At 45.3% G+C, this 23014-nt stretch overlaps 1 protein-coding gene across 3 annotated transcripts in view; it reads left to right on the forward strand.

The window, feature by feature from the left end:
• The first annotated feature begins 421 nt into the window (after positions 1–421).
• Ubr1 (Ubr1 ubiquitin ligase) overlaps positions 422–23014 on the forward strand; it is a 113264-nt gene continuing 90671 nt past the window's right edge. For 2 of the 3 annotated variants that reach the window (XM_075871802.1, XM_075871803.1), the window contains exons 1-5: positions 7886–8296; positions 9876–10046; positions 12079–12202; positions 14502–14732; positions 21658–21780. In XM_075871802.1, coding sequence (XP_075727917.1) covers positions 8028–8296; positions 9876–10046; positions 12079–12202; positions 14502–14732; positions 21658–21780 — 918 coding nt within the window. In that variant the 5' untranslated portion in view covers positions 7886–8027. Of the gene's footprint in view, positions 551–7885; positions 8297–9875; positions 10047–12078; positions 12203–14501; positions 14733–21657; positions 21781–23014 lie in introns of those variants that run through there. The other variant, XM_075871804.1, reaches the window with a different exon arrangement.

A 23014-nucleotide genomic window follows, 5' to 3' on the forward strand; every position in this document is an offset into this window, starting at 1 on the left:
CGTCTCAAAGGCTGTATTTTCAATGGTTTAGCAGAGTTGAACATGCTTATGTGTAGCCATCTTGATTTGTAGCTGCTATAAGCTTTACGAGGCTGTCATTTATTGAATTTTACGCATTCTAAATCATCTCATTTTTTGCAATAATTTCTAGAATACACCGCAGTGGTGTTCACAATGTGTCCACAATTCATATCCAGGTGAGATGTATTTGCAAGTCTTGAAGGCTACGCTTTCTCAGTATGCAAACATTTAGACAGCCTTAAGTGTGTCATGACCGTCATGTTTATGTGATTAAGAAATCACAAAGCCACAGACTTTGAAAGTTTCGAATCAATTATTGCTAACTCATGGCTCCTCAACTTACTCATTACCCATAGACATCGACACGGCGTTTTTGTTTACTGCACTGCCATCTAAAGGCGACTTCGAGCATCGTCTCGTTTTCGCCTCCGTGCGTTTTCGTCTGTTTCTGCTCCTGCTGGCAGCCCGAGCAAGTTCAACACGAAACATTCTTTACGGATTTGCGCACCCCTTCTCGATTCGTCAGTGGGTGAGTCTTCGTTGTCGACTTCTTTCACGGCACGCCGTTCACCTCGTTGCCGAGGTCCGAACTTCGACGTGGTCGTCCCGTTGTCCTCGCTTCTCCACGATTCAACGAGAACGTCCCTGCAATCCCCGATTCTGTTTTAGGCCTAATGTCTGCTAGCTTTTCGGGGTCTGCGCTTAAAACTGTCGACTTTTCCCTCTTCGCAAAGGGCCGAGCGAAAGCGACGCGCCGGGTTCGCCTGGCTATCGCGATTGCACGAGTCGCCGCTACTGCGTTGCAGACCCTGTAGCGAGCGTCGCATCGCAGAACGAGCGGTATTTAATTCAGCCAGCGGTCGCGTCACCGTCTTGCACCCGACGCTTGGCACCCCCGTGTGCTTCCGTTGCAGCGATCAGCTGTTCGCGCCGCCGGATCTCTTTGTCTCTGGCACGCTGTAAAGTGTCAGCGATGTCTGGTAGCGTCGCTGTCATTAGCCTTGCAGTGCGCGTGGCTGTTTACTCCGTCTCGGCGGCCTGGAGCAAGCTCCATTCAATGAACTTCGGATGGTGCTTTTAACTAAGCACCATCATGGGTGCGTTTCGTCGGCGTCGAGAGTGCCAAATCACGCTCCCTTTGCGCAATCGCTCCCGGAGGGTGAAAGAGGGGGGGGGGGGGGGGGCTGGCTGGAGGAGCTTCTAAAAATACGGGTGAAAACGCCTTTTAGCGTAACGCATGCATCGTGCCGAGATCGTAGAGGGCTTTCCCGATACATGCCCGCCGTTGAATTTCTCGGAAACGCGGCGTTGTTAGGGCTGGCTTCCGAAATCAGTGCCCTTGACCCCTTGTACGCCGTCCGCCGATTCGCGGAGAGGTTGTTACCCTACGTTTACAGACGTTACGAAGTCGTTGCCCCATGTTTACCGACGTTTAAGGGTTGTTACCCGTTGTTTACAGACGCTGTTCGCGCGTGCAGTCGCCGTGCCCCGTGCGAACAGGCTAGCTTATCGTGAAACACTATGGCCACGTTAGTTTGTTTGTTTTGCCTGTGCGTTCCCCTCGATTTTAATTTTGACACTTCTAAGAGTTTGTTAAAAGCACAATCGAAGCCCAACCAAACAAAATGACGGCTTTGTTGGGGTTTAGTATTTTGATTAATTTCTAGAGCTAAATAGAGGTCCGTCCCTATCAAGATGAACAAGGCACTTAGGTGCCTTGATAATGTTGAAATGCAACGTTGTGCAGTGATAACGTTGAGAGCAACATTGAAGTTACTTTTCACTGATTTGTTTCGTGTTGGAAAGCGTGGAGTGGAGCCGCAGTGGCACGCGAGGCGATGGAGAAAGCGTGGCCTATGCCAGCTGATTGGAAGGTCTTCCCTGCTTGTGGTGATTGAATACAGCTTTGCACTATCGCTGTGTACGAAGAGCCCATTTTCCTCCATGAATCAATTAGCACTGGAAACAGTCTGTCATGTTGAATGCACTACATCAACAGATCGACGATATTTACAATTCGTACAGCCCACCAGTGGAGCCCTGCTGGGAAATTTGTGAAGGGCATTTTCGCACACACCCTCCAAATTGTTTAATGGCTCAACGAAATGGCACAGCACCATGTACAGCAAAGAAGATAGAGAACATGCTTTCTTAACGATGCACGTAAACAACGCTAGGTTAGTAGTGCGAAACGTTGTAACTCTTGTGCATAGCTCTCAGATATTCGGCAGTAGGGTGGGCAAGGTTTGCCCGTGTTTCTCTTAGTCTTGACCTCATGGGTGTTATGATCATCATCTCTTTTAATCCCCTCACCCCTTCCCCAGTGTAGGGTAGCAAACCGGACGTGCGTCTGGTTGGCCTCCCTGCCTTTCATTTCTTCCCTTCCTCCTCCTCCTCCTCCTGCATCTTTGAAATGTCATTTTTATACTAAAGGGAGAACATATACAGAGGGCAGAGTTGAGAGCTTATCAAGTTTGGACCGACCAGTGTTTATTAAGTTGGGATCTAAACTGAGCATGCACAAAGTAGCTTCGGGCAGTATGCTTTCATTGAATTGAGTCATGTAGGTGGCTTGCAAAACCTAGGAGACAGATTTTCTGTGCCTCAAAACAGTTATGCATAGTGGCGCTGTCCCCACTCTCATGAAAGTGCCTTGTGCGCCCCATGCAACTGTGCTTCATGCCAGATACCCAGTGAATGCTAGTGGATTTCACGTTGAAGTTGTCCAACATCTTACACATAGCAAGCACCTAATTCTACGGAATTGCTCCCGCCAATGAAAATAGTGCGAGACACCAGAAAAGGATATAAGTATGTATTTTATGGCTCAGTAAAACACGAAGTATGATACTTTGGGTTCATTAAAAAAATCAACATTGAAGCTTCTGAGATTTAATCTCATTAACGAGGCCCATAGCCCGAAATTTCTTTTTCGGTGGGGGGGGGGGGGGGGCACACTGTTAAAGGCCTTGAGAAACACCTACTGTTTATTAATGTCCTCCGTAAAACACACTACTCTATCCAAATTTCAGGGGTGGGGGGGGGGGGGGAGGCTATGCTCTCTTCCTTTGGCTATATAGGTCTGCCATTAACGCAATCTAAACAATAGCTTGTTTGTGTACTTGGAGGGCCATGGCATGCCAATCATGATCGCTATCGAAACACCTTGCACGTCGCAATGGTAGCACACAGATGCGCGCTGCAAATAGTATGTTATTCGACGAAAATGTACGTCCGAGAGGTTCACATGTAATATATATTGTGGTCAACATGTAAACATGTGTTGTGGTTAACACGTGAACATGCGTCTGGAAATTGTATGTGTAACATGAATACGTTAACATTTTGGAGGCGTAGCAGAGCAAGCACGGTACTGTGAAACACAGTGAGTGAAGTAAGACTGCTCTGCTTGTGTAACTTTGCAAAAAAAAAAAAAAAGGGGGGGGGGGGAGCATTGTCATCCACAGTATGAAGCATGACACTATCAAGAGAAACCTGTATGCATTTGGGAAAAAATCTGCGTACATTTGAAGAAATCGTGCCTTTTCAAAAGCACAGGCAAGAGACCAAAGAAAACCCCACAACATGTGTGCTAACTTTAAGCAGAGGTTTATTGCTTGGGCATAAAATATATAGTCAGTGACAGCGGGGAAAAACAATGAGAGACATCGTATGCAGTAAAACAAAAACTTGGCCGTTGTCTAGTGTTGTCCTTCAGGTGTCAAGCGTCTGTCCAGTTGACTGACAGGGAGATCGAATGTCAAAAAAATTAACACCTCTTTTTAAGGCTCATATCACATTGAAAGAAACCTACAATAAGAGCTATATATGACCGAGAAAGGTTTTGCCATACAACGTTGGAGGAAGTGTACAATAGTTTTAAATGTTTTGTATACCTTTTATAGTGTGCCCTCGTGCGTGTAAAACAGAGTATCAGCACCTGAAACGACGTACTGTGCTGCTGAGCGTGTAGCTGTGCAATGCAGAGAGCTTCGTTGCACTCTGGCCTGTTATACATGCAAGCTGTGCCTGTTATACATGCAAGCTGTTTGAACTTTACCGTTCTTTCTTCGACACCAATTTCACTGAGCCCATTTGTGTTTGTTTTTCAGTTTCATTGAAACTTGAAGCGCTGTTCTGTGAATTCGAGAGAAAGAAAATTTGTGTGACCTTATTTATGTTAAAACAAATGTTTAACAGTTATTGATACAGCAGTTTGGGGCATGCCTATTGCCAAAATCCTTGTCGTGTAGCAGCTTTATTTGGCATTACCAAATTTTAGTTTCGGGTATGACTGTCAAATGGTAGTTAAGATAGCTCTTAAATGCTGAGGCTCTGGAAAGCCTTGGGTGTGATGATGACCGCTTTGTTTGACCTTCCGCTGACAACACTGCGACAAAGATAGGAAAATATCAACATTATGGCTGCTGTGGCAAGATATTCCCTCATAATGGGAACAACGTGAGAAGCATTTGCAAGGCACTTTTTACATGCAGGTAAAGATAACTCATTATGGTGCATTTCAGGACGCTGAAACTAAGTTTCACAGCTGCTAACTAACAGTTGCAAACATTAGAGGACATGTTTATTCAGTGACTTATAGGCATGTTTTTTGCAAAATGTACTCCTAAAATTTCGCATAAGCTTTTATAGTTTAGTAAATTTATGTAAGTAGTCAATATTTCAATGTGATTATTCTAACACGAGCATGCCTTGACGAATATTTGATGTTTTCACATTTGTAAAGTGACAGTATACTCAAAGCTTGTACAAACTTCATTTGTACGAGTATTTGATATTTTCACATTTGTAAACTGTCAGTATATTCAAAGCTTGTAGAGAGTTCATTCAAGTAAAAATAAAGCTTGGGCACCTAGATAGAGTGTGTGTAATACTCCTACTCATACATCCATGCATGTTATTAAAGGTTAAAGGCTAATATATGTACATCGATTATACTCTGAAGAAAGAGTAACTTGAAACAATAGAGCAGAAGACTGTGCGTGTCGATACAGATCCATAATATTACACTAGTGGGAGCTGTTGATGAGGATACAGAGAAGCGCTGCATTTTTCTGCTCTGCACCGTTGTCCGTATTTCATGCTCGTTCTATATTATGAACCTAAAAACAGTCACAGCATTTGTCATTCTGACTTCCTCATGGCTCTGATGAGCATTGTTACAAGCGTTCTTGCGCGTTTCTGAAATTGAAGGCTACATCGCGATGGCATCTGCTGCATTTCCGTGAACAGAGACTAAGGCTCGAACTATTGCACTAAATACGTAGTTGTAACGCATGTATCAATCACTATAACTATCATTTTTAACTGCATATTGCCAAGGGCATGGAATGTGATTGCACTATGCCATTGCGTGTATGTGCCTCTGTCAAACTGAAGAGAGGACAAGGAAGTAAAGACGACTATGATGTCGTGTTTCAAGTGACTGGATCGGCTCGACGCCCACCTAGACAGAGGTTCTGTGTTATCCATAATAATGTGACATTTATGCCATGGGCATAGAATGAGACTGCGCTATATCATTTCATGCCCGTGGCAATATGTACTCTCGGATATAAAACAAAAAGATGTCTACCTTTAAACTAACATTCTGGACTACTCGTCCCTTGCTAAATTTGAGAGATTGGAACAGTTGAGAAAATGACTTGGATAATGGTAATTGGATAATATTTCTTGTGTTGGGAAATAACTCCTGCTTTAAGAAATGGGTGGGCTCAGCATTTCGGCGATAGATTTGTTCAACCCGACTTATGTTTTTTATGGATAGTTTATAGGGCTCTTTGTATGTCAGTTCTGTTTTTTTTTTTTCTGCTGGTTATGTTGTTGTCCCTTCCCACCTATAATATAATGCCTTTATGGTTACGTGAATGTCCTGTAAATTGTGACACATCGCGTCAGTGCAAGATATTGAAATATGCTATGAACTTTATTGTTTTTAAAAACACAGTAAGTGATCTATTTTTTTTTCTTCCAGAGAGTGAGCATCTGTTGTCTTTCTTTATTGTTTAATGGTTTATGGAATAATAAAGGAAACTGGCCATCATTATTTGTTTCTAATGGTTAACCTTTATGAAAGGTAGAGTGCCTGCGAGTCTTCAGCACCAAATGTGCGGCGTTGACCTCTCCTTCATGGCTCATCTGTACAATGTTGCTTAAAGGACGCTCATGCTATTTGACAGAACTCTCAGCTGCCTTCCCGTGGTGTAGCTGCTCTCTCTTTTGCTATTGCTGATCACATGTGGTCGGGCCCAGCTGTTTCCTCGGTCCTTAGTAAATAACCCGCTTGCGTGGCTTCATGTCAGAAGCAGCTGTGCGCGCTGCTGGCCATCATTCAATGTTGGTTGTGTCTTTTTGTATAAGGGATCGTTTCCGAGTGTACGTGACTTTCCGAGTTTGGAAACAATAGCGTGACGTAGGGTAGCTGCTGATCCACCCGTTCGTTTTTTTTTTGTGTGTGTGTGGCTTCAACAAGAAGTTAATACTGACAGCATGCTTCAGGTTAATTGAACTGCGGCTGCATAGGGGATTTTCAAAAGCTACAAGGCTGATTTTAAGTGGTATGGAAAGGAGATATTAAGCATATACGAGTAATTAAAATTTCAAGTACAAATTAGGACAACCACAAGTGAGGAAATGATTCACGTGGGTTAGACAGGATGCTGTATAAATGTACTCACATATGGCTTTGCACTGTATGTGGTGTGTTTGTGAAGTGTGCTTTTCCGATATGGCCGCTCTGTTTAAGCGCTTTGATGACACTTCCTTGGAAAGGTGACATTCCATAATAACATAATGGCGTCAACTAGTATCAGTCACCGATCATTCACTACTTTCAGCAAAGAACTGCCACTATCTAAGGAAAGGGGTTAGTGGAAAGGTACGGTGTGACAGTGGCCTGTGTTTGCACCTGGCATCGGTGCAAGTGGGCGGCGGGTTATGCCTTTTCATTAGCTATATATGTTCGTTTTTGCTCACTAAAGTTTCCGGTTTGTAGTAAGAACAGAGGCCATTCCCTCACCTGACCTGGTCCCAGTTTGCGCTTGTAGTTACAGTAATGCAAAGCAGATTTTCTGTGCTCCAAGAGTTATGCATAATAGCAGTGTGCCAGCCCTCACGGGCTTTTAAGATAATGTTTTGGTTCTCTCATGCATATGGAAGTGTCTACGTTGCATGCCAGAAGTCCAGTGAGTGGCGGCAGATTCCGTGCTTTAGTTTACACGGTCTCTTTATATACAGTTGGTAAATCTGACAAAGTTCTATTTGCTACTGAAAACAATGCAATGTGCAAAATAATAATATTAGTATACTAGTTCAGTACGAAGTATTGATTATATGGTTATATGAGCGACCGAATATGGAATGAATATTAGATGCCGAAAACTACAGGCTTAGGAGGCCCGCTATAGTAGTGAATGCGGGCCTAGTTTTGACGGTGTCATTTGTTCTCTTTTAAATTTAAACATAAATTTGAGTAAAGAGAGGTATTTTTATATTTTGCTCTCCATTGTACTCTGGCTTCCATAGCATTTCATTGACGTGTGTGGTATGGTATTACAAGTGGTTGGGAAGGTGATGTGGGGGTGGGGAGGATGGGAGAGCATGTATCATAGAATCATCATCTGTGGTGTAGTTGAACCAGGAGGGGTGAGAAAGTGAAGAAGCAAGGATGAGGAGGAGAGAAATGAGAGGAACGTTGCCAGCTCGTCCGTTTTCTTCTTCTTTACACCGCTAAATATGTAGCTGCCCCAGTATTTGGGCTTATTACTGACGCGTTTGGCTAGCTTCTCGGCTCAGCTCGCAATACCTTGTGCAGGGTTGTGGTGAGGCACGAGAGCGGTATCCCATGAGCTTCAGGGCCCGTGGCCACCCCCAGGCCAGCTGAGAAGAAGAGACAAAGGGCACGGACCATCCTTGGACATGCCCTGCCAGCATACAGCGCACCAGCTCCAATAAGAGGCCTGCTCACCTTCCCCCCCCTGTCTCGCATGGACGGCGAAGACTCGGGCGGTGCTCAGGCTCCGCTGCGGGCCGGCGAGGAGGCCGACGTGCGCAGTCCCTACATGTCCGAGGTGGACGCGGCCGTGGCCGGATGGCTGAAAGCCCACGAGTGCGGTGCCCTGACCCCCGAAGTGTTGCGCGCGTTCTGGGCGACGCATGTGCCCCCGCTGCTGAGCCCGCCGCTCAACTGCCGTCCCCTGCAGCTAGCCTATGATGAGGCTACGCTGCGCAGGACGCTACTGGACTCGCTCGAGAGGTGAGATGGACAGTGGCAGTTCTCTGAATGCAAAATTAACAGTGTTGCAAAAGTGTGAGCGTTTGGTGCTTTTAGAGTTGTACTGCTGTAACACAGTCGCTTTTGATCAAGATCTAGCCTGATTCAGATCGAATTTCTCGATCATGATTAGCTTCCTTACGCAAGTTGCAGAAGCGAGCTTCTGCAACTTGCATAAGGAAGGATTGTTCATCAATTTGATCGGAATCGGGCTTAATTGAGATCAGCAGTGCTCTGTGTGACACCGGTATTAGACACTACCAAATCAATTCAGCTGCTAATTAGACCACAAAAGCAATGGGGGCATTAATTATTGGTTTTTTAACTTTTGTTTGCCAATTATGACATGATTTGAGTTGACCTAAATCCATCTGTGGGACATAAATCAGCAACCTTCAAATTATCCATCTGATGCTCTACCAATTGAAGGTCGTGTGTTCGATACCCAATGACAAGAAGGGTGATTTTCTGTTCTTCCTTTCAGCTTGTGCCTTAATTATGACACATCAGTGAAAGATGACATTTAATGCCACCTATGCTGCCCCCTGCCCAATTGTCCGCTCGGTCCCGCCGCGGTGGTCTAGTGGCTAAGGTACTCGGCTGCTGACCCGCAGGTCGCGGGTTCAAATCCTGGCTGCGGCGGCTGCATTTCCGATGGAGGCAGAAATGTCGTAGGCCCGTGTACTCAGATTTGGGTGCATGTTAAAGAACCCCAGGGGGTCAAAATTTCCTAAGCCCTCCACTACGGCGTCTCTCATAATCATATGGTGGTTTTGGGACGTTAAACCCCACAAATCTAATTGTCCGCTCAATTCATTAAGCTCTGTCTAACGTAGACGACGAGCCCTTAAAAATTTGCCCTATTTTAGTACATTAGTGTGGCTCTTTTGATGATATTCAGTGTTAAAGTTTTGCATGAAAGCAACATTTTGCATTGCGTTCAGCTGAAACTGCATTCAGTGTCAATTCTTTTTTCCGGAAATGACACATGGTCAGTATCACTGCCATTTCACAACTTGTGTTCAGCAAATGTTTTACAGTCAAGGCAACGCGTTGCTTATGCATAGTCACGTAAAGTAATGCTTTTGTCATTATACAGCTCTTCAAGTGCTAATTATTGAGATACCGAAGTTTACTTTGATGACTTGACATGTTATGTTTGCCAGTTTTTTAACGATGGCATTATTTCGCAGATTTTAAAAGATGCATAGAAGTCGTGGGACAGTATATTTACTCATGTTAATTTGCTTAATATATGATTTCATTCAATTTTTTGTTTATCAAATTATGCTTTTCTCAATCATAATATTCTCTATCAACCTAAAATAAAAAAAAACTTTTTGGACAGAAAAATGTCAAAAGATACACACTCACGCCTCATTATAACATATACATCTGACACGAGAGTTTGTTATATGCGAAAATCTGTATAATGGTGTATTTTAACACTGCATCTATTGCAAGACTTCATTCATTTTGTTGTAACCGATATTTTGTTATGTCACGGTTTGAGTGTAATGGCTAAAGGGTTGACTGAAAAGCGCATTCATTCCTTGTGCAGGTTCGTTTGTGGGACTTCGGATCCACGGGGCTACTTCGAGGAGCTCCGTCGGATGGAGTCGCCTCCAACGTTGTGTGGCCGGGTTTTCAAGTCTGGCGAGCCAACGTACTCCTGTCGAGACTGTGGTCTCGACCCTACCTGTGTCCTCTGTGTTGACTGCTTCAAGAGCAGGTGAAGCGATATTTCAGGAATGCTTTTTAGATCTTAGTGGCACAAGTAACGAGTAGCACTCGTTTCTATTCCAAGTCATTCTGGTTTTCGAAGTACACTCAAACCTCAATGTAATATACTTGAATATAACGTAATGTTGGTTATATTAAAGTAAAGTAAGAATAGTTTTGCAATAGATATAGTGTTGGAAATATGCATTCATAACGAATATTTGGTTACAATGAACTTATTTTTGTCTAAGATGCAACTTTGTTATAACGAGGTCTGAGAGTATTCAGAGGCCTTCTGAAAAGTATAACTGGTACAAAATCAATGTTTGTTTCGAGTGAAGATTTCTTCAGATACATGTGATGTCGGAGCGTAAGTTTGCTTAAGACAAAGAGCGAAGTAACTCAGAATAATTAAGAAATTTAATTGAATGGGTGAATTGAAAGGACAGATTTTTTTTTTTTTGTGAGAAGCTGGGAGTGTTGTGGCAGCTGGTCGAGCGGATACCACGCATATGTTTCTTTCTATGTGGTCTCCGAGATTCACTTTGCTACTGTGACAAAACACTACTTTGCTACTGTGCAAAACACTAAGCTATCTCAAGGAATATGCCAAAGCACATAAAACTTTGAAGTGCAGATGCCACTACCGGACATGTAAGCCAAGGATTAGAGTCGCCTCTAATTTTTCATGTAGTTTGTGGAGCATATAGTTTGGGGCATCAAGAAAAAAAAGGCCAACAGTGTTAACAAGATCACCAGAATGTTCAGGAAAAAGGGGCGAGGCACAATACAAAAAGCGTGATTTTGTACAGTACGGTCCACTGTTAGAGGAAGCATGCGAGTACATTGCAAGGGTGTCGCGCGGCACTATCTGGCAGTGAGATTTTTAAATGCGGCGCGTGCCCTGTTTCATCTGCTACTTCTCCGCCTATGCGCAGAAAAGTGTTGGAAAGTGCTTCCGTATTTTTGCAGTGCAATTTATCTAGCTGTTAATTTGCCTTCTGGTCGTAGAGTTTCCAGCAAGCACGAAATATGCATAGTTCATATGCATAGCTGTCACTGTAAAGCGCATGATATTTTTCACGTACTTCTCACTGCAACTGGCTGCTTTTGATAACAGATAAGGCTACTGAAGTCAAATGCAGTGAACATTCTAAGCTCGCCTTTTCGACCGATATTTAAAGAGGAGGAAGGCCGAATCGGTATCAGTTTATTTAACAGTGCGAACACGAAAGGCTCGAAGAGCCACGGTTCGCTGGTGCATACTGTGTGCTTAGGCAGAGAAATAGCGGATGATGCAAGGCATGCACCAATATGATTAACCAATGCGCATGCGCTGCATTTCGAAATCTCGCAAGCAGTTAGTGCTCCGCTGACCTCCGGCCACACATTCGCATGTGCCCTGTAACAGTGGACCATACTGTACGTGCCACTGAATGTCTGGACAAATTCATTGATGAGCGATAGACAGATAGTGTTGGTTACCAGAAAGCATTATACATGACTGTCTAGCACAAAAAAAAACAACCTAATTTGAAGATACATTTCAGTCCGGAAATGCAGGCCTCTAGTGACGATTCTTTCGCGATCGTTGGGAAAATGCTCGGCCGGCATTGGGGAAAGAGCTGGCCGTAGAGTGGGGTGTTCTGTGATATGCTGTAAAGCTAGTTCATGCTTTTGTAAAGTATAAACTTGCTTTAGCTGGTTAGATTGTGTGCTGTTTAGATTACTGTAATGAAAAGTTGATTGTAGTTTATACTTCATGGTTCAGCTAAGATGTCCCTTGAATTCCTGTGTCAACTTGCACTTTGATGCAACATTATCTGAGCATTTTTTTTTGTGTATGCCTGAATGGCTACTAGTCAAAGCAGGACAGTAAGTACTGTCCTGGGACTTGGACCTTGTCGACTATCTTGCGAAACACACCCATTTATATGCTGAGAACTGCAGTATGCTCGTTGTTGCAAATGCTTGTGCCATGCTGCACTTGGGCATTCGGGAAGAGAAATAATCTGCCAGTTCGGTTTTGTCTGCCTGCGCAGTGAGCACAAGAACCACAAGTACAAGATGAGCATGAGCTGCGGTGGCGGCTACTGTGACTGTGGCGACGTTGAAGCGTGGCGCTCGTCCCCGTTTTGTGAGACTCATGGTCGGGCCATCAAGCAGGTGAGAGATCTGTGGAGATGTTAGTTTTTACAGAGTTAAAAGTGAACTTCTCATTGACGCAAAAGTGAAAAAAGACCAGAACTAAAAAGAGTGTTCTCGTCAACTAACAGTTAAAAACAAAACAAAAAAGGTGCTATTTCAATAAGCAGTAGGTCGGTAGCATACCATTTTTTTTTTATTTTGTGTTGCAATAGGCATGCATTTTTCACTTGAACCTTTGTGGTCCGATGGCAGTATTCATATCGGAGATTGCCGTCTCCATCTCTACAAGAATGGATCGGGCGGCTGTGAGCTGTAACGTAGCATAGCCAGAAATTTGTTTGTCGGGATGGCGTTCAATCAAACACTCATGTGTATGTGTTTGTATTTGTACCTGTGTATAGTATGCACACATATCATACGTGTATAAATGCACATGCCAGACTGAAAACATTCGTGGAGAGGTTTTAGTCTAACGCCGCTTTTTTTTGCTCGTCCAGCCTAATTAACAGTTAACGGGCAAGTTCTTACTCTCGAAGACAGCTTTTCTTGGCTGTATAGTGGAAGCTACAATTATGAGACACATGCCTGCTAGCGTTCCACATAAATACTAATACCATAGTTTATCGATATTCTTTTTACAGTTGAACCCCGCTACAACGAAACTGATGGGGCGCGGAAAAAAATAGTTGAAGCGAAAATTTCGTTGTAGCGAGATCTAAAAAAAAAATACCATATTTACTCGTGTAATCCTCGCTCTTGCATAATTCTCGCACCCCCATATTGCCCAACAAAAGTACGATTTCTTTTTTCCTCGAGTAATTATCGTACCCTCGAAAACTGCCGCGATAACGTCATCTGCTCTTTTTAGCCACTGATGATGATAGCGCGCACCACCTGGCGCCATCTCTTAAGCATCAAGTGTACTATTATTGCACGGAGATTCAATCTAATCAAAGGCAAGCCAAAATGGCAAGTGCACATTGCGGCGTGTTTTGTATGTTGTGTCAGTAACATTGTCACGTTATGGGGCAATACTGAAGCTGTGTGGCTGCTCTTAAGTTGAAAGTGATAGACCATGCACTAAACGACGGCAACAGGGCCACCGGTAGGCCCTTCGGAGTCTAGGAGTTTTGTGTTCGCTACAGGTGACGACAGCTGAAAGCTGCCAAGACCCGTTAGGCCTGTCGTGTGCCTAAAACTTGGATAGATGGTAAACTTTATTTATATAGAAAAAAACTGCGGACGATTCTCTTAAATAGCCATCAGCCCCATACTAATAATGGGGATGAACAGCCCCATTTTGTTGATAATGGGGACGAACAGCCTCTCTGATTAGTCACCACACTGGCCAAACGCGAACATAATGATAAGCATCGGAATCGGAAAAGGCATCGTTCCGCAGTTGCACCCAGCAGCTGCGTGACGGAAACGATGAACTGATCGACTGAGCTTCAGCTTCGGATCGTCTGTGGCTCAAAGCAAGCCAGTGGCAAAAGCAGGGCAGTCTCATTGCCATCGCTATTGAGCTATGGCGGCGCCCATGCTTGCTGAATAGCGGCGGTTTCCGGTGGTGCCAACGTATGTTTTAGACTTCATTGACACATTTTCAGGCTTTGAAAATGCATTGAAATGTTGAAGATTGGGCTTACTGCATAAAAATAAGTGTCTGAGCCTGCAATTGCATCGTAAAATTTCGTTGAAGTGGGGCAATCGAAGAAAAAGTGTTCGTTGAGGCGTCAATATTTATGCATCGACTCCTATGGACTGCTGACGGGGAATCATGAATTTTTCGTTGAAGCGGCGTTCGTTGTAGCAGAGTTCGACTGTATATGCCTCACTGGAGTGATTACTGTTATATTTATTATCACCCTCATACAGTTACTGAAGGCATAGGTGAAATACAATTATTGTCCACTTCACAAAAATGCCTACCTTTTCCTTCCATTTTGTAGACAGCGTCACCTTTCCAGCAGGCCTGTTTTCTAAAGTAAACATGGCGTCCTTGACACAAGTGGGTCAGTGCGAGGCCACAAACGTGCTGAGCAGTTCTCCATGAAAAATGTACTCGTAATATGATGCTGCAATGTTTGCTGAAGAATCGAAACGTCTCTCTTATGAACATTTCATGTATGCAGTTTTCTAAACGCATTGACAACGCTAGCAAGCAAAACCGACATCAGCTGCAAGCTGCCATGTTACTTGAAAAGCAACACGAACATTAGGAAGCCCGGTCTTCGTAACCTTGCTCTCGTATAAAGATAAGTCTGCACTAAGTGTAGTCGGTCGACGCTCTCTCCTTTCTCCGAAAAAACTGCAGCAGGAGGAGGTTCAGGATGGTAGTGAACCCAACCCGCTGGACCGTCTCCCTCCGGACCTGGTGAGCCGCGTGGAGTTGGTGCTGCGGGCAGTGCTGCTCTATTGCCACCAGATGCTGACGTGGGGCAAGTCCACCGAGCTGCCACCGGATCTGGCCCAGTCGTCCGTGCCTCGCCAGCAGGAGACCTACGTCACCATGCTGTTCAACGACGAAACGCACACCTACGAACAGGTGTAGATGTGGCGGGTCTCGTCCTCCTCAGCATCTGGCGGAATGCTCGTCACGATGCGTGTTGAGGAATCTGCCGTTGTCAAGCAGTGTTTCTTTTTTTACACATTAGACAAGTAATGAGCTTGATCAAGTGCTTCTAATGTGTACCGGTAATACCACGTCTGTGGTAGTGGCATGGGCTCTAAATCTTTTTATTACGACCTGATCATGTTTCACTTACAAAAACTGCTAGCACTGCTCGACGCAAGCCATGCCACAGTGTTCAAAAAACTTCGTGATGGCTTCGCGATTTTGAGATACCGTATTTACTCACGTAATAAACGCACTTTTTTTTTTTCTAAAAAAATCAGAGCAAAGTTGGGGGTGTGTTTATAATGCGGGGCAAATTTTATGAGAACTTTTTCGGGATGAGAAAAAATTGCGGTATTGCAAAAAAAAAAGTTAGCTTGCTTAGCCTTTAGCAATTGAGATACGCGTACACTGTTTGGAAACAGCTTCTTTGTTTCACTTTACTCAGATTCGGTGGTTGATGGTGCTATCTTTGGCAAGCAGTCCCTGCGTCGCCCGACACGTCATAGCAGTGTTTAGCGGCTATCTTTTCTCACAATCGTTTAACCGCAACAGTGGTATCTGCTGTGATATCGAGGGGCACCCAGAAGCGTGTGCTATGACACTATGCACTTCGCCAACTTTGCGGCAACCTCGCGCGACGCCGTTGACATTGTAGCAAGTAACGAACATTGCAGCAAGCATCAAAACAAACCGTCGATAACAAGATTAACGACCAAATACGTCTTCTGCCTCGCTTCCATAAGAGAAGTTCCTGTACACGCGAATAAGAGGTAAAGCGAGAATTGGGCATGATACCATGCTGTGGAAATCATCACAATCTTTTCTGGACAAGCGATTTTTTCTGGTTTTCCAAAAACCTGTGACGCGATAACGACGAATCATCCTTCGCGACAGCAAATCCTGTCGTCGTCGCTCGAAAATCGCGTGCATGTCGTTGGGCCTTGAAGTTCCGTATTTATAGGAAGCGATTGTCAGTTGCTGCAGGTTGTTTCATGAAAATGAAATGCTCATCGGCGTCGCCACTGTGTGCTATCGGGCAGTTGTGTGAGAGTCAGAAACCTCTCTGTACTTTGGCTAAAGGAAAGAAATGTCTTTGGGGTAGGCATTTCAGGATATATTTCCAGTAGCACTGAGTTTCTTCCTTTGCAGGCGGCGATGGCGCATGCCAGGAGATAAATTAGTAGCTGGTGGTTAACGCATAGTACATTAGTGCGTAGTTACGCCGTCGTCCCTGGCAGGTACGTGTCATCGGGGTTTCACTGTAGACGTTGTTTCTCCACTGGTGTGAGACAGAATTTAATTTCCATTTCTTTGCCTAGGTGCCTACTGACAGCTTAAACATTGCCTGGCTATAGGTCTCCACTTCAAATTCCATATTTGAAATGTACTCCAGGATTCACCTTAAGGGGGGACGCGGCACTTCGGGACCGAAAATCAGCCAAAAAATCGAGTTTTCGCGAACCTTCTTTTCGCGTTCCCGACATCATTGCGCACCTATTTACAAAATTTTATAGCCGAATACCATCAACTTTTATCGCAATTCAACTTTAAAAAACCGAAAACGGGCGTCCTGCCCTTTAAATTGAGGGCGAATAGCGCAGGTTTCAGCTCTACGATACGCGGGAACTACGCGCTCGATCGGCGCCATTTTGGTCTTGTTTGAAAGAACGCATTTTCAGCTGTTTTTTTTAATTCAGTAAGCAACATTGAGAGTTTCCCCGGCTCGCAAAACGGGGCCTCAAAGACGAAGAGCCGCGCTCACTGCCATTGGCTAAACGGCGCACGTGACTGAAATGGCGCTTTCCGGTTGGCTGGAAGCTCGCGGCTTGCGTCTGCATACGCGACCCGACGCCATTTTGAAAGGGTTACCGCTGTGACGCCTCGAAATCGGCAGAGCACTCTGAAGCTTCTGATCGCATCGCCATGCCTGGAAACGCAAAAAAAGTATCGGACCGTGCACGCATTTGGTCGCAGGAAACGCAAAGGTTGTGGGAGAAAGTCTACGAAGTCATCAGAGCCCTTGGTTGACTCCGACGAACGATGTGTCGATGCTCCGCGGCCGTTCAGCGATGGTGCGACCGAGCGCGTTGCCTCCGACGACGATGACGGTGAAGCGAACTCCGGACGACTACGAATTGACGCCAAGGTGGTGACAAACGCCGAAGTTGAAGAAAATCATGCCCGGGAGAAAGCGACGCTTGACCGGCTTTCATCGGCGCCAGCAACTGCATGGAAAATTGACTTTTTCACCGCGAGTTGTAGCGAGGCAACCGCACAGGACTCGGACCACGCTGCTCCTTATCTGCTTATGCATCTAGATATCCTAAACGCGATAATGGGTGCCTTGTGTTGCAAAGCCTGCCACGGACCGGCTACGATCGTCAGAGGGGATCGGGACTACGGACTTGCCGTGAAAGTGCTAGTGCAGTGTGAAAGGTGCGGCGAGATCGCGAATGAATGGACTTCGCCCCGCGCGAACGGCACGAAAACGTGCAATCCGTTTGAAGTAAATCTTCTCGCTTCGAGGGCGATGGTGGCTACCGGCAACGGCCAAACGAAAATGAACGATATTTTCGCAACAATGGGCATCTCACACCGCGGTATGCACCACAAGACGTTTCAGCGGCATTTGAAGAACACGCTGGCACCCGCTGCAACGCGAGCGGCTGAGTCCGCTATGAGTGAATGTGCGGAAAAGGTTAGAACAATTTATGATGACTTGTGCTTCGGCCACCGGGGCAATATTGCCGTTAGCTACGACGGCACGTGGAAGACGCGAGGCCATTCTTCCCACATCGGCGTGGGCACAGTTATCGAATTATTTAGTGGCTACGTGTCGGACTACGTCGTTCTTTCCAACTTTTGCCTAGGCTGTGAGGTGGGCCCAAAGCCTAGTAGTGAGGGCTATCAAGAATGGAAGGCTAACCACAAATGCCAAAAAAATACGAACAGCAAAGCGAGGCAAATGGAAGTGGAGGCGGCTCTAATTCTATTTCAGAGGTCGCTTGAACGCCATGGCCTGCGCTACACAACTATGCTGTCTGATGGAGACTCTAGGACATTGTGCGCCATACAAGACGCCAAGGTGTATGGTTACATTGACGTGCAGAAGGAAGACTGTATTAATCATGTACAGAAACGGATGGGCACCGCATTGAGAAACCTGGTGCAGAAACAAAAGTGCGATGGGAAAAGAGGCCTTGGTGGGAAAGGCAGGCTCACAGGTGAGCTGATCACCAGGCTGAGCACATATTATGGCCGGGCTCTGAAATCGCATGAAGGTGACGTGGGCGAGATGCAAAAGGCTGTGATGGCCACATACCGCCACGTCACCTCCACTGATGAATGCTCGGACCACAGTCTGTGCCCAGCTGGTGAAACTTCATGGTGTCGGCACAATGCCGCAAAAACAAAGGCTGAGCCCGACCCCAGGCATGCCTACAATCTACCGAAAGACGTGGCAGAGGCATTACTACCGGTTTATACCCGGCTTTCGGAAAGAGCCCTGCTTCAGAGGTGCGAACGCGGCAAAACGCAGAACTCCAACGAGAGCCTACATTCGGTAATCTGGAGTTTGGCCCCCAAGGAGCTCCATGCGTCCCTGTTCGCTGTTGAAGCAGCTGTTGCAGAAGCAGTGCTGCGCTTCAACACGGGCAATTTGAATTCTGCAACGGCAATCTTAGGTGAAATGGACATGAATGCGACAAGTACTGGTGCCAGGAGAGCGAGAGAAAAAGACCACCGTCGCAGCATTGTCTCCAACAAGAAAAGAACAGCCTCATTGGAACTCCGGAAGCTAGTGAAGAGGAGGCATGAGCACAGAATGCATTCAGACTATGCTTCTGGTGCGTTTTGAGGTTGTCTTGTTGCATCTTCTGCAATAAAAATGTGTGCCCACGTTTTTTCTTGATTTCTCAAAACGACAATTTTCATGTGCTTCCCATTATGCCGGAGCAACATCTCTTGTTCTATCTGGGTTATCATTACGATTTCTTTTTTGTTTCGAAGATAAATGCAGGGGATGTGTCGTAAAGTAAGTTTTATTGTAATAATTTTTGGAGAAAATTCTCTAAATGGATCTTTTGTTTCAAGTGTAGATGGGGAAATTTTTCATGTCATATTCAACATCCCACAACTTTGCTTCGAAATAGCCCAGAACAATGATTTATACTTTATTGCACACTGTGAACATACCGAATTGGTTCTATAGGTTGCACATCAATATCCAAGTTACTGTTAATTAGCTAATTAGGCCTTAATTGATAAAGTTGCAGTTCATTATATCTTTAAAACTAATTGTCACAGCAAAAAAAGAATTAGATTTTTGAAATCAGCAGTAAAATCTACATAGGCTCTCCAAATTTGACTGAGGTACTCGCAAAAATAAGAGTTTTTGGAAGGTGTAGCATCCCCCCTTAAGGGGGGACACTGTACTTGAGACGAAATGTCAGATATTTTCATGCGTGTATAAAGAAAATTCACAGTGTGATTGAGGTTATGATGCTGATTTCAAAAATGCAATTACCATTACTCTAAACCAATTAGTTTTCGAGATATCCTAAAATAATTACCTGTTGTTTGCCAGTATAGTGAGACAGGAAATTTGTATTGCAGAGCTACTATTGGAACATGCCTGTATACTAATGAACATAAGCTACACAACGGTAGGAGTGCTTTTTTTTTACTTGATAACTTTAGCAAGGTTTGTCCCACCTTGCACTGCAGTGTTGCAGATACGCCCACTTTATGCTCCAATTTCTGGCAAAAATTAAATTTTTTGAAGATCTTATTTAAAAGTTCACACCTGCCATTGTGTAAGCTAAAGATAGCTACATGTCACAACAAAAATGACAGTCCTAGCGGCTCTGGAGGCAGAGATATTTTTTAGACAAGTTAGCAACTGCAGCAAAATTTGAATCCTGAGAAATTATGCAAAAACACAAGTTGATTTTGGGCAGACAGTGTCATGGGAAAGCTGTTTATTTACAATGATTTGCAAATTCAGCTTTCTCAGTAGGCACCAAGCATGTAGTCCTTCTGTTTTGCGTCACCTAAATGGCGTTTTTTCAATGCCCGCTGCATGTTTTCCGCAGAGGCACACTTGCGAGCTGATGCGGTCGCCTTGGGCTCCTCTGCCGACTAGGCCGCTTACAAGTTCGGTGACGCCTATGTGCGACAAATGTACACACGTTATTCGCGATTTGTCCTATAATAAAGTGGTTTTCCGGCTTGTCCAGATTGAGTTGTGATGTCGCAGACCAAACTCGTGTACTCACTCATCAATTTCAAGGCTCCGAGAGCAGCGAGGTGTTAGTTTCCTTTTCACGTAAGATTGCCACATTTTCGAGTGGATGCCACGGCGCAATATGTTCTTCGTTGTGGATGCGTTGTTACAAGCACTCTACCTGTTGCCAGTAGCCTTCATTGCGCAGGCGGCGAGCACGGTCACCATAAACGTATTGATTTTCTGCTGTTTGCCGACGCGCCGCGAACTCCACTCTGGTGTCCCGTCACGCAGTTCACGTCAGACGGGGGAACCCGTGGAATTAGCGCGTTTAGCGATAAGGTTGCGCTTTTGTTCCGTCGTTGCAAAGGTTGCTATCTCTCGTAGCTTCACTTCTGCTTTTTTACTTGCCGTCCTGTAACTGCTGAAGCTCCAAAACACTGCTGCTTTCAGTGACGTTGTCAACAACCGACAAGCTCGTACGTGAGTTAGGCCTTCACCGGTGACTTGACGACCGCCGTTGAACGCCGCGAGTTTGCTATCCTCTCTGTCCTGAGTGATAGCAGGGCTCTTTCTGAAGTTCATAGCGAACGAACGATCACCACACCCGCTTCACAAATTAGTGCGGTGAGGAACTTCTGCGGCAGGCAGTCGAAAGCACCATGACAAAATGGCACATGTCCGTGTGCGTCACGATGAAAAAGCAAACACAATAAATGCCACTTGGCCAATCAGGTGCCTATGTTTTGTCGCGTGCCCCAAGCAGCCAATATAATCACGGTGGTCCTTCTCGATGACGCGTTTTTGCTGAAGAACCAATGAGTAAGGCGAGCCTCTGGTGGCGGGAAATTGAAGATGAACGACGACCCTTCCAAACGAGACCGATGACCACGCTAGCTCGTGTGTAACGGCAACGGTTCGGCGTGGAAAAAGCGCGACTTTGGCGTCTAATTGTGCTCAGATTCATCTCACAGGGGTGTAATAAATTGATTTTGTGCCAGAAATAGTGACGCGAGAAGCTTGGAACTTCTCAGATAAGTGCAAAAATAGTTGCAGATTCCAAAAATGTCAACTTCAAGAACTCGTTTTTTTTCGCGATTTTCGGCCTCTTAAGACCCATGTCCCCCCTTAATAGTGCCTACAGACAGCTTCGACATTGCGTGGCGATAGGTGTCCTTCACTTCAGATTCCATATTTGAAATTTACTCCAGGATTCACCTTAATAGTGACTGGTGTTGCAGCAGTACATCCTATATGAGGCATTGATTAATTGATTTTGTCAAAAACATGTGTACATTATAATGTACATTGGGGGACCAGTTGGTATCACACTGAAACAGAAATAAAACTGTGCAGGTGACGGAACACAAGTATAAGTAGTCAACTTCTGCTTGTTTTCCATCACCCCCACAGTTTCATTGCCATTTTACCGTGCGTTTTCATTTATAAGCACCTCAAAAGAACCAGAGTTCAAAAAATTCATCAGTAGTCTACCCACCGCGCCGTGTTTCAGAGTAATACTATAATCGATGTAGTTTTTCATTTGAAAAGATACTATATTTGCTAAAGTAGTTTTTTCACATATGTAAAGTAAAAAAGTTTTCTACGGTGTCGGTATGGCGGTCGCAGGTTATCCAGACCTTGAACAGGGCCATCGAATGCTCACACCGGGAGGCCATAGAATACGCAACCATGGTAGACCGCGAGGGTCGCAGCGTGGTTCGAAGCTCAACTTTTCCGGATTGCTTGCAGGTAAGTGAGCCATATGCCACCAAGCGTCTTGTTGGCCAGCAACGCTAAGCATTGCAACTCTACAATAAACATTGGCCCACAAATTACCGAGCAAAAAGATATGGGGCACAAAATTTGGCCCTGTGTCTGCACGTTTCACTGCAAATGTCGTCGAAAGATGATAATCTTCTCTCCGAAAAGAGTAAATCACAATTTTGACGTTCTGCGTCGGAAAAATCTGTGCATGGTATTCTGAAGGCGCTGCATGAGACCTGAGCGCCATCTGGCAGTAATCTTATAGGAAGAGATGGCCTCCGATATAGTGAAAGCCGGGTGTGTGTGCGCAATCTCGGAGTTCAGGCAAGGCCACCGGTAGTTTGCAGCACCATATTGTCATAGCTAAAGTAACTGTATATGCTCCCTATGGGAGCAGAGTAGTGCATAGGTCCGTCATCTTGCTTGGTTAGCAATCATAGTTACGGGCAAAGCCCCGCTCTGTCTTTGCAGGCGACTTTCTTAAGCCTGATGCCAATTGGCGGAGTGTGTCACCGATCGCCAGTCAACATGCCTGTCGTGTCAACGACCGGCGAAGAAAGAAGAAACACGTGCTTTTGGGACTGTGCCACAGGAGTACAAAAGCATTTCTTAGTTTGTCCGGTGATGCAAAGCGCAAAGACGTAGCCTAGTGCGAAATGGCGTGCACTGCCATTGCCGCCTGTTTAAGTGGCGCCAGCTATGGAAGATAAGCAAAAACACAAAATATAGGTCCTCCGAGACTCGAGAAGTGTCTCGCTAAGCCTACAGCATTGATTATTTCAGTATGTTTCTCGAAAATGGTGCCGAATTAATGCAAATACTTGGCTGTTATGGTGACCCGCTACTCACCGTAGCGGATGATGACCGCGGGTTCACGCTTAGCGAGCCACAGAGTCGCGACTCCGTCACTTACTCGCGTGTAGCGCATCGCTCTGCACGCGCTCAACTAACAAGGCGTTTAGCGTGGTGCGGCAAACAGTGTTCCAATACAAAAAATACACAACAGTTGGTTGGCTTTGGCGGCACTCCGAACAACAGTACAACATCCGCTCACGGGACGCGGGGAGCAAAAGCGCCCACACGCGGACGTTCACAATAAGGGGGAACCGCGAGCACGCGAGTTGGGAAAAGGTCCCTCGCGGCTATGCTGCGCACTCTCACGATGGCCACTGGGCCTGGTCAAGAGTGTTAGTGCAAACCTCGTACGCGTAGGCCTACG

This window comes from Rhipicephalus microplus, chromosome 8 (genome assembly GCF_043290135.1).
Source record: "Rhipicephalus microplus isolate Deutch F79 chromosome 8, USDA_Rmic, whole genome shotgun sequence".
Classification (NCBI taxonomy): domain Eukaryota; kingdom Metazoa; phylum Arthropoda; class Arachnida; order Ixodida; family Ixodidae; genus Rhipicephalus; species Rhipicephalus microplus.